Genomic DNA, 12613 nt, shown 5'->3' with positions numbered 1-12613 from the left:
ACGTTGGCTGTGTTCATGCTAACTAATGTAGAACATGACGTTGTTCATGCTAACTAATGTAGAACATAGCGTTGGCTGTGTTCATGCTAACTAATGTAGAACATGACGTTGGCTGTGTTCATGCGTTGACGTTGACTGTGTTCATGCTAACTAAGTAGAACATGACGTTGTTCATGCTAACTAATGTAGACCATGACGCTGATGCTGTGTTCTGTGTTCATGCTAACTAATGTAGACCATGACGTTGTTCATGCTAACTAATGTAGAACATGCCGTTGGCGTTTCATGACTGTGAACATGACGCTGTTCATGCTAACTAATGTAGAACATGGCGTTGGCTGTGTTCATGCTAACTAATGTAGAACTTGACTGTGTTCATGCTAACTAATGTAGAACATGACGCGTGTTCATGCTAACTAATGTAGAACATGACGTGTTGTTCATGCTAACTAATGTAGAACATGACGTTGGCTGTGTTCATGCTAACTAATGTAGAACATGACGTAGCTAACTTACGTAGAACATGTTGTTCATGCTAATCTAATGTAGAACATGACGTTGTTCATGCTAACTAATGTAGGACATGTTGGCTGTGTTCATGCTAACTAATGTAGAACATGACGTTGGCTGTGTTCATGCTAACTTATGTAGAACATGACGTTGGCTGTGTTCATGCGTTGACGTTGACTGTGTTCATGCTAACTAATGTAGACCATAGCGTTGTTCATGCTAACTAATGTAGAACATGACGTTGGCGTTTCATGGTAGAACTGTGTTTCATGCTAACTAATGTAGAACATGACGTTGTTCATGCTAACTAATGTAGAACATGACGCTGACTGTGATCATGCTAACTAATGGGTATCATGACGTGGCTGTGTTTGCTAACTAATGTAGAACATGACGCTATTGTGTCTGCTGACTAATGTAGAACATGACGTTGATGTGCATGCTGACTAATGTAGAACATGACGTGTGTTCATGCTAACTAATGTAGACCATGACGTTGTTCATGTAACTAATGTAGAACATGCCGTGTTGTTCATGCTAACTAATGTAGAACATGACGTTGACTGTGTTCATGCTAACTAATGTAGAACATGGACGTTGGCTGTGTTCATAGCACTAATGTAGACCATGACGTTGGCTGTGTTCATGCTAACTAATGTAGAACATGGCGTTGGCTGTGTTCATGCTAACCAATGTAGAACATGGCGTTGGCTGTGTTCATGCTAACTAATGTAGAACATGACGCGTTGTTCATGCTAACTAATGTAGAACATGACGTTGGCTGTGTTCATGCTAACTAATGTAGAACATGGCGTTGGCTGTGTTCATGCTAACTAATGTAGAACATGACGTTGGCTGTTTCATGCTAACTAATGTAGGACATGACGCTGGCTGTGTTCATGCTAACTAATGTAGAACATGATGTTGGCTGTGTTCATGCTAATTAATGTAGAACATGACGTTGTGTGTTCATAACTAATGTAGAACATGGCGTGACGATTGGCTGTGTTCATGCTAACTTATGTAGAACATAGCGTTGGCTGTGTTCATGCTAACTAATGTAGAACATGACGCTGGCTGTGTTCATGCTAACTAACGTAGAACATGACGCTATGTGTTCATGAACTGTAGAACATGACATGCTAACTAATGTAGAACATGACGCGTTGATGCTAACTAAATGTGAACATTCATGTCTAACTAATGTAGAAATATGACGTTGGCTGTGTTCATGCTGACTAATGTAGAACATGACGTTGACTGTGTTCATGCTGACTAATGTAGAACATGACGCTGGCTGTGTTCATGCTAACTAATGGAACTGACGTACTGTTCATGCTAACTAATGTAGAACATGACGTTGACTGTGTTCATGCTAACTAATGTAGAACATGACGTTGACTGTGTTCATGCTAATGTAGAACATGCCGTTGACTGTGTTCATGCTAACTAATGTAGACCATGACGTTGACTGTGTTCATGCTAACTAATGTAGAACATGACGTTGGCTGTGTTCATGCTAACTAATGTAGAACATGGCATGCTAACTAATGTAGAACATGACGCGACTGTTCATGCTAACTAATGTAGAACATGACGCGTTGCTAACTAATGTAGAACATGACGTGTTCATGCTGACTAATGTAGAACATGACGTTGACTGTGTTCATGCTGACTAATGTAGAACATGACGTTGGCTGTGTTCATGCTAACTAATGTAGAACATGACGTTGGCTGTGTTCATGCTAACTAATGTAGAACATGGCGTTGGCTGTGTTCATGCTAACTAATGTAGAACATGATGTTGTTCATGCTAACTAATGTAGAACATGATGCGTTGGTAGACCATGACGTGTTCATGCTAACTAATGTAGAACATGACGTTGGCTGTGTTCATGCTAACTAATGTAGAACATGACGTTGTTCATGCTAACTAATGTAGAACATGACGTTGACTGTGATGTGCTAACTAATGTAGAACATGGCGTTGACTGTGTTCTGCTAACTAATGTAGAACATCGTTGTTCATGCTGACTAATGTAGAACATGGCGTTGACTGTGTTCATGCTGACTAATGTAGAACATGATGTTGGCTGTGTTCATGCTAACTAATGTAGAACATGGCGTTGACTGTGTTCATGCTAACTAATGTAGAACATGATGTTGGCTGTGTTCATGCGTTGACTGTGTTCATGCTAACTAATGTAGAACATGATGTTGACTTGTTCATGCTAACTAATGTAGACCATGGCGTTGGCTGTGTTCATGCTGTAACTAATGTAGAACCATGGCGTTGACTATGTTCATGCTAACTAATGTAGAACATGTTGCGTAATGTGTAGACATGGCGTTGGCTGTTCATAATGTAGAACATGGCGTTGGCTGTGTTCATGCTAACTAATGTAGAACATGGCGTTGTTCATGCGTTGACTGACTGTTCATGCTAACTAATGTAGAACATGGCGTTGACTGTGTTCATGCTAATAATGTAGAACATGGCGTTGACTGTGTTCATGCTAACTAATGTAGACCATGGCGTTGACTGTGTTCATGCTGACTAATGTAGAACATGGCGTTGGCTGTGTTCATGCTAACTAATGTAGAACATGGCGTTGACTGTGTTCATGAACTAATGTAGGCGTTGTGTGTTCATGCTAACTAATGTAGAACATGGCGTTGACTGTGTTCATGCTAACTAATGTAGAACATGATGTTGACTGTGTTCATGCTAACTAATGTAGACCATGGCGTTGACTGTGTTCATGCTAACTAATGTAGAACATGGCATGCTAACTAATGTAGAACGTTGACTGTGTTCATGCTAACTAATGTAGACCATGGCGTTGACTGTGTTCATGCTAACTAATGTAGAACATGGCGTTGGCTGTGTTCATGCTAACTAATGTAGACCATGGCGTTGACTATGTTCATGCTAACTAATGTAGAACATGGCATTGACTGTGTTCATGCCTAACTAATGTAGAACAATGTAGAACATGGCGTTGGCTGTGTTCATGCTAACTAATGTAGAACATGACGTTGACTGTGTTCATGCTAACTAATGTAGAACATGACGTTGACTGTGTTCATGCTAACTAATGTAGAACATGACGCTGTTGTTCATGCTAACTAATGTAGACCATGGCGTTGGCTGTGTTCATGCTAACTAATGTAGAACATGGCGTTGGCTGTGTTCATGCTAACTAATGTAGACCATGGCGTTGTTCATGCTAACTAATGTAGAACATGCCGTTGGCTGTGTTCATGCTAACTAATGTAGAACATGACGTTGACTGTTCATGCTAACTAATGTAGAACATGACGTTGGCTGTGTTCATGCTAACTAATGTAGAACATGACGTTGACTGTGTTCATGCTAACTAATGTAGAACATGACGCTGGCTGTGTTCAGCCAACTAATGTAGACTATGACGCTTGTCATGCTAACTAATGCAGGACATGACGCTGGCTGTGTTCATGCTAACTAATGTAGAACATGACGCTGGCTGTGTTCATGCTAACTTATGTAGAACATGGCGTTGGCTGTGTTCATGCTAACTAATGTAGAACATGGCGTTGACTGTGTTCATGCTAACTAATGTAGAACATGATGTTGGCTGTGTTCATGCTAACTAATGTAGACCATGACGTTGACTGTGTTCATGCTAACTAATGTAGAACATGACGTTGGCTGTGTTCATGCTAACTTATGTAGAACATGGCGCTGGCTGTGTTCATGCTAACTAATGTAGAACATGGCGCTGTTCATGCTAACTAATGTAGAACATGACGTTGACTGTGATCATGCTAACTAATGTAGAACATGACGTTGACTGTGTTCATGCTAACTAATGTAGAACATGGCGTTGGCTGTGTTCATGCTGACTAATGTAGAACATGACGCTGACTGTGTTCATGCTGACTAATGTAGAACATGACGTTGGCTGTGTTCATGCTAACTAATGTAGACCATGACGTTGTTCATGCTAACTAATGTAGAACATGATGTTGGCTTGACTAACTAATGTAGTTGTGTTCATGCTAATAATGTAGAACATGGCGTTGACTGTGTTCATGCTAACTAATGTAGAACATGATGCTAACTAATGTAGAACATGGCGTTCATTTCATGCTAACTAATGTAGACCATGGCGTTGACTATGTTCATGCTAACTAATGTAGACCGTTGACTGTGTTCATGTAACTAATGACTGTTGTTGTTCATGCTAACTAATGTAGAACATGGCGTGTGTTCATGCTAACTAATGTAGAACATCATGCTAACTAATGTAGAACATGGCGTTGACTTCATGCTAACTAATGTAGAACATGGCGTTGACTGTGTTCATGCTGACTAATGTAGAACATGGCGTTGACTGTGTTCATGCTGACTAATGTAGAACATGGCGTTGGCTGTGTTCATGCTGACTAATGTAGAACATGGTTGACTGTGTTCATGCTAACTAATGTAGAACATGATGTTGACTGTGTTCATGCTAACTAATGTAGAACATGATGTTGACTGTGTTCATGCTAACTAATGTAGACCATGGCGTTGACTGTGTTCATGCTAACTAATACAGAACATGGCGTTGGCTGTGTTCATGCTAACTAATGTAGAACATGACGTTGTTCATGGCTAATGTTGGCGTTGACTGTTCATGCTAACTAATGTAGACCATGGCGTTGACTATGTTCATGCTAACTAATGTAGAACATGGCGTTGGCTGTGTTCATGCGACTAATGTAGAACATGCTGTGTTCATGCTGACTAATGTAGAACATGGTTGGCGTTAATGCTGGCGTTGACTGTCATGCTAACTAATGTAGAACATGGCGTTGACTGTGTTCATGCTAACTAATGTAGAACATGACGTTGGCTGTGTTCATGCTAACTAATGTAGAACATGACGTTGTTCATGCTAACTAATGTAGAACATGACGTTGGCTGTGTTCATGCTAACTAATGTAGACCATGGCGTTGGCTGTGTTCATGCTAACTAATGTAGAACATGACGTATGCTAACTAATGTAGAACATGACGTTGGCTGTGTTCATGCTAACTAATGTAGAACATGGCGTTGACTGTGTTCAGAACTAATGTAGAACGTTGGCTGTGTTCATGCTAACTAATGTAGAACATGATGTTGACTGTGTTCATGCTAACTAATGTAGAACATGGCGTTGACTGTGTTCATGCTAACTAATGTAGAACATGGCGTTGACTGTTTTCATGCTAACTAATGTAAACCATGGCGTTGGCTGTGTTCATGCTAACTAATGTAGAACTAACTTGTTCATGCCCCCAGCTAATGAACATGACGTTGGCTGTGTTCATGCTAACTAATGTAGAACATGGCTATTGTTCATGCTAACTAATGTAGAACATGGCGTTGGCTGTGTTTATGCTAACTAATGGGACCATGGCGTTGGCTGTGTTCATGCTAACTAATGTAGAACATGGCGTTGACTGTGTTCATGCTAACTAATGTAGAACATGGCGTTGACTGTGTTCATGCTAACTAATGTAGAACATGGCGTTGTTCAAATGTAGAACATGGCGTTGGCTGTGTTCATGCTAACTAATATGAGAACATGGCGTTGACTGTGTTCATGCTAACTAATGTAGAACATGGCGTTGGCTGTGTTCATGCGTAGAACATGGCGTTGGCTGTGTTCATGCTAACTAATGCAGACCATGATGTTGACTGTGTTCATGCTAACTAATGTAGAACATAGCGTTGAGTGTTCATGCTAACTAATGTAGAACATGTTGACTGTGTTCATGCTAACTAATGTAGAACATGGCGTTGGCTGTGTTCATGCTAACTAATGTAGAACATGAATGCTAACTAATGTAGAACATGGCGTTGTTCATGTGTTCATGCTAATGCTAACTAATGTAGACCATGGCGTTGGCTGTGTTCATGCTAACTAATGTAGACCATGACGTTGACTGTTTCATGCTAACTAATGTAGAACATGGCGTTGACTGTGTTCATGCTAACTAATGTAGAACATGGCGTTGTGTCATGCTAACTAATGTAGACCATGGCGTTGACTGTGTTCATGCTAACTAATGTAGAACATGTAGAACGTTGACTGTGTTCATGCTAACTAATGTAGAACATGCGTTGGCTGTGTTAATGCTAACTAATGTAGAACATGACGTTGTGTGTTCATGCTTGTTCAACTAATGTAGAACATGGCGTTGACTGTGTTCATGCTAACTAATGTAGAACATGGCGTTGACTGTGTTCATGCTAACTAATGTAGAACATGGCGTTGTTCATGCTAACTAATGTAGAACATGGCGTTGACTGTCAGTAGAACATGTTGGCTGTGTTCATGCTAACTAATGTAGACCATGACGTTGACTGTGTTCATGCTAACTAATGTAGAACATGGCGTTGACTGTGTTCATGCTAACTAATGTAGAACATGGCGTTGACTGTGTTCATGCTAACTAATGTAGAACATGGCGTTGACTGTGTTCATGCTAACTAATGTAGAACATGGCGTTGACTGTGTTCATGCTAACTAATGTAGACCATGACGTTGACTGTGTTCATGCTAACTAATGTAGAACATGGCGTTGACTGTGTTCATGCTAACTAATGTAGAACATGCGTTGTGTGTTCATGCTAACTAATGTAGAACATGATGTTGGCTGTGTTCATGCTAACTAATGTAGACCATGGCGTTGACTGTGTTCATGCTAACTAATGTAGAACATGACGTTGACTGTGTTCATGCTAACTAATGTAGAACATGACGTTGACTGTCTTCATGCTAACTAATGTAGAACATGACGTTGACTGTGTTCATGCTAACTAATGTAGAACATGGCGTTGTTCATGCTAACTAATGTAGAACATGACGTTGGCTGTTGTTCATGCGTAGAACATGGCGTTGACTGTTTCATGCTAACTAATGTAGAACATGGCGTTGACTGTGTTCATGCTAACTAATGTAGAACATGACGTTGACTGTGTTCATGCTAACTAATGTAGAACATGGCGTTGACTGTGTTCATGCTAACTAATGTAGAACCATGGCGTTGACTGTGTTCATGCTAACTAATGTAGAACATGGCGTTGTTCATGCTAACTAATGTAGAACATGGCGTTGGCTGTGTTCATGCTAACTAATGTAGACCATGACGTTGGCTGTGTTCATGCTAACTAATGTAGAACATGGCGTTGGCTGTGTTCATGCTAACTAATGTAGACCATGGCGTTGGCTGTGTTCATGCTAACTAATGTAGAACATGGCGTTGGCTAACTAATGTAGAACATTTGGCTGTGTTCATGCTAACTAATGTAGAACATGACGTTGACTGTGTTCATGCTAACTAATGTAGAACATGACGTTGACTGTGTTCATGCTAACTAATGTAGAACATGACGTTGGCTGTGTTCATGCTAACTAATGTAGACCATGGCGTTGGCTGTATGCTAACAATGATGTTGACTGTGTTCATGCTAACTAATGTAGACGACGTTGGCTGTGTTCATGCTAACTAATGTAGAACATGACGTTGGCGTTGACTGTGTTCATGCTAACTAATGTAGAACATGGCGTTGGCTGTGTTCATGCTAACTAATGTAGAACATGACGTTGACTGTGTTCATGCTAACTAATGTAGAACATGACGTTGGCTGTGTTCATGCTAACTAATGTAGAACATGACGTTGGCTGTGTTCATGCTAACTAATGTAGAACATGACGTTGGCTGTGTTCATGCTAACTAATGTAGAACATGACGTTGGCTGTGTTCATGCTAACTAATGTAGAACATGACGTTGGCTGTGTTCATGCTAACTAATGTAGAACATGGCGTTGGCTGTGTTCATGCTAACTAATGTAGACCATGACGTTGGCTGTGTTCATGCTAACTAATGTAGAACATGACGTTGGCTGTGTTCATGCTAACTAATGTAGAACATGACGTTGGCTGTGTTCATGCTAACTAATGTAGAACATGACGTTGGCTGTGTTCATGCTAACTAAACAACCTTGCTGTTTCAAACTGTTATGATGAACCTCTAAAATGCACTTTCCCATTGTTCTGTCTGTCCGTCCCCAGTACTTCACCTGCCTCCTGCTCATCCTCATCGCCCAGGTTACGGCTGGCGTGCTCATCTACTTCCAGAGAGACAGAGTGAGTTCTACCTCCTTCTCTCCTTCCCCCCCTCTACTTCTTCTACATTCCTTCCAGAGAGACGGGATGAGTGTCCTCTCTCCCCCTCCTTCTCCCCCTCATCCTTCTTCTCCCATTTCCGTTATTTCCTATCCACTCTCTCCCTTCTCTCCTTTTGTCCCTCACTCTCCTCTGCCTGCCCCCCCCCCCCCACTCTCCATCCCCCCCTCCAGCCCTGTGATGGAACCATAGAAAAGTAGCCAGTCAGCCAGCCAGCCAGCCAGCCAGCCAGCCAGCCAGCAGTCAGCCTGTCAGTCAGTCAGCCAGCCAGCAGTCAGCCTGTCAGTCAGTCAGCCAGCCTGTTAGCCAGTCAGCCAGCCAGTCAGGCAGCCAGCCAGCCAGTCAGCCAGTCAGTCAGTCAGTCAGCCAGCCAGTCAGCCTGTCAGAGTGTTTTCCAGTAGCGCTGGCTGTTCGGCTATACTCATTCTTCCCTGTCTCTTCCCCAGCTGCAACAGGAGATGTCCACCATCGTCAAGGGGATGCTGGTCAACTACACTGGTCAGAACAGGACCACAGAACATTCCTGGGACTATGTGCAGAGGACGGTAAGTAGCTGGACCTGCCTTAGTTTCTGTTTGAACAAGGTTTATATTTTTAGTTAATATCACTGTGCATTTAACTGTCTAAAAACACAAGCAGTCTCATAGCGTTGTTTATTTTTTTGTTGTTGTTGAATTTGACCCCCTTTTCTCCCCAATTTCATGGTATCCAATTGTTAGTAGTTACTATCTTGTCTCATCGCTACAACTCCCGTCACGGGCCTCAAAGGCAGGTCGAAAGCCATGCGTCCTCGAGCACAAGCCGTGCTTCTTAACACAGCGCTCATCAACCCGGAAGCCAGCCGCACCAATGTGTCGGAGGAAACACCGTGCACCTGGCAGCCTTGGTTAGTGCGCACTGCGCCCGGCCCACCACAGGAGTCGCTAGTGCGCGATGAGACAGAGATATCCCTACCCGCCCACCCCTCCTAACCCGGGCGGCTAGGCCAATTGTGTGTCGCCCCACGGACCTCCCCAGTCGCGGCCGGCTGCGACAGAGCCTGGGCGCGAACCCAGTGTCTCTGGTGGCACAGCTAGCTAGCAGTGCCCTAGACCACTATCCACCCTCATAGCGCTGTTTGTCCCACGGTTTCCATTGGAACTTTCCTTGTTTATTTGTTGTTCTTCTGGCTCCCTGCCAAGCCTCAACACGGTCTATTTCAGCAAACAATTAGTAATTGTTTCCATATTAATCATGCTTTCTCTCCCTCTTTCTCTTTCTCACTCTCTTTCTCACTCTCTTTCTCTCTCTCCCTCTTTCTCACTCTCTTTCTCTCCCTCTTTCTCTTTCTCTCCCTGTTTCTCTTTCTCTTTCTCTCCCTGTTTCTCTTTCTCTTCCTCTCCCTGTTTCTCTTTCTCTTTCTCTCCCTCTTTCTCTTTCTCTCCCTGTTTCTCTTTCTCTCCCTGTTTCTCTTTCTCTCCCTGTTTCTCTTTCTCTCCCTGTTTCTCTTTCTCTTCCTCTCCCTGTTTCTCTTTCTCTCCCTCTTTCTCTTTCTCTCCCTCTTTCTCTTTCTCTCCCTCTTTCTCTTTCTCTCCCTCTTTATATTTCTCTCCCTGTTTCTCTTTCTCTCCCCTCTTTCTCTTTCTCTCTTTATCTTTCTCTCCCTCTTTCTCTTTCTCTCCCCTCTTTCTCTTCCTCTCCCCTGTTTCTCTTTCTCTTTCTCTCCCTGTTTCTCTTTATCTTCCTCTCCTGTTTCTCTTTATCTTTCTCTCCCTGTTTCTCTTTCTCTTCCTCTCCCTGTTTCTCTTTCTCTTTCTCTCCCTCTTTCTCTTTCTCTCCCTGTTTCTCTTTATCTTCCTCTCTGTTTCTCTTTCTCTTTCTCTCCCTCTTTCTCTTCCTCTCCCTGTTTCTCACTCTCTTTCTCTCCCTCTTTCTCTTTCTCTCCTGTTTCTCTTTCTCTTTCTCTCCCTGTTTCTCTTTCTCTTTCTCTCTGTTTCTCTTTCTCTTTCTCTCCTCTTTCTCTTTCTCTCCTGTTTCTCTTTCTCTTTCTCTCCTGTTTCTCTTTCTCTCCCTCTTTATCTTCCTCTCCCTCTTTCTCTTTCTCTCCCTCTTTCTCTTTCTCTCCCTCATTCTCTTTCTTTCCTTCTTTTGTTCTTTCTTTCTGCAATTCCTCCAGATGAAGTGTTGTGGCTGGGTGTCTCCAGGTAACTGGTTGGAGAAACGTGGGATCAAGAACAGTTCTGTCTCGCTGTACCCCTGCTCCTGTCGGAATGAAACCCTGCCTGGGACAGACATGAATGAGACTGGGCTCTGTGAACACTTGTCTGCTGACTGACCAGTATACCAAACGTATGTGGGAGGGAGGGAGGGAGGAGGGAGGGAGGGAGGAGTCTTGAGCTCTACTGATCTGCCTATCTATGAAACGGTACAAGAGGGTAGAGAGGAGAGAAAGGGAGGGACAGACATTAAGGAGACTAGGCTATGTCTGCAGACCTGCCAGTCTATGAAATTGTATGAGGGAGGGAGGGAGGGAGGGAGGGAGGGAGGGAGAAAAATAGAGGTGGAGAGATATGTTAAGGAGACTGGGCTGTGTGAACATCTCTCCACCGACATGCCTGTAAACTAAACCGGGGCAGGAGACATAGCTCTTGTTCTGGCAGTAAGTGTCGTTTGGGTTATAAACGGACAGGGCGGTGGACAGTGGGCAAAATGTGTCACATGACATCTTAATGATGTCATTTTCTGGTTGTAATGACTTGTTGCTGCCTATCTTGGCCAGGACGCTCTTGAAAAGAGATTTTAAATCTCAATGAGCCCTTCCTGGTTAAAAATAGGTTTTAATAATAATAACAGCACCAGTTCAGGTTACAACAGCACCAGTTCAGGTTACAACAGCACCAGTTCAGGGTTACAACAGCACCAGTTCAGGGTTACAACAGCACCAGTTCAGGTTACTACAGGCACCAGTTCAGGTTACTACAGCACCAGTTCAGGGTTACTACAGCACCAGTTCAGGGTTACAACAGCACCAGTTCAGGGTTATAACAGTTCAGGGTTATAACAGCACCAGTTCAGGGTTATAACAGCACCAGTTCAGGGTTATTGGCAGCACCAGTTCAGGGTTATAACAGCACCAGTTCAGGGTTATAACAGCACCAGTTCAGGGTTACAACAGCACCAGTTCAGGGTTACAACAGCACCAGTTCAGGGTTACAACAGCACCAGTTCAGGTTACAACAGCACCAGTTCAGGTTACAACAGCACCAGTTCAGGGTTATAACAGCACCAGTTCAGGGTTACAACAGCACCAGTTCAGGTTATAACAGCACCAGTTCAGGGTTATAACAGCACCAGTTCAGGTTATAACAGCACCAGTTCAGGGTTACAACAGCACCAGTTCAGGTTACAACAGCACCAGTTCAGGGTTACAACAGCACCAGTTCAGGGTTACAACAGCACCAGTTCAGGGTTACAGCACCAGTTCAGGGTTATAAATAGCACCAGTTCAGGGTTACAACAGCACCAGTTCAGGTTACAACAGTTCAGGGTTATAAAGCACCAGCACCAGTTCAGGGTTACAACAGCACCATTTCAGGGTTACAACAGCACCAGTTCAGGGTTACAACAGCACCAGTTCAGGGCTACAACAGCACCAGTTCAGGTTACAACAGTTCAGGGTTACAACAGTTCAGGGTTACGAACAGGACCAGTTCAGGGTTATAACAGCACCAGTTCAGGGCTTCACAGCACCAGTTCAGGTTACAACAGTTCAGGGTTATAACAGCACCAGTTCAGGGTTATAACATCACCAGTTCAGGTTACAACAGCACCAGTTCAGGGGTTACAACCAGTTCAGGGTTACAACAGCACCAGTTCAGGGTTACAACAGCACCAGTTCAGAGCTACAACAGCACCAGTTCC

The 12613-nt window shown here is 43.2% G+C and overlaps 1 protein-coding gene across 1 annotated transcript; it reads left to right on the top strand.

The window, feature by feature from the left end:
• Window positions 1–8548: 8548 nt before the first annotated feature.
• Window positions 8549–11027, top strand: LOC135566537 (CD82 antigen-like). Its single transcript, XM_065014232.1, has 3 exons — window positions 8549–8674; window positions 9160–9258; window positions 10869–11027. Exons 1-3 carry the CDS (start codon window positions 8564–8566, stop codon window positions 11025–11027), a joined length of 369 nt encoding a protein of 122 aa, XP_064870304.1. The 5' UTR covers window positions 8549–8563.
• The last annotated feature ends 1586 nt before the right edge of the window (window positions 11028–12613 follow it).

Source organism: Oncorhynchus nerka, unplaced genomic scaffold, assembly GCF_034236695.1.
Source record: "Oncorhynchus nerka isolate Pitt River unplaced genomic scaffold, Oner_Uvic_2.0 unplaced_scaffold_4330, whole genome shotgun sequence".
NCBI classification, from domain to species: domain Eukaryota; kingdom Metazoa; phylum Chordata; class Actinopteri; order Salmoniformes; family Salmonidae; genus Oncorhynchus; species Oncorhynchus nerka.
This window is presented reverse-complemented; position numbering and strand designations above follow the sequence as displayed.

Excerpts from the sequence above, each read along its gene's own strand:
- LOC135566537 (XM_065014232.1), top strand. The coding sequence starts at position 8,564 with ATGCACTTTCCCATTGTTCTGTCTGTCCGTCCCCAGTACTTCACCTGC. Across the intron at positions 8,675-9,159 it reads TCTACTTCCAGAGAGACAGA|CTGCAACAGGAGATGTCCAC; the intron begins GTGAGTTCTACC and ends TCTCTTCCCCAG. Across the intron at positions 9,259-10,868 it reads GGGACTATGTGCAGAGGACG|ATGAAGTGTTGTGGCTGGGT; the intron begins GTAAGTAGCTGG and ends CAATTCCTCCAG.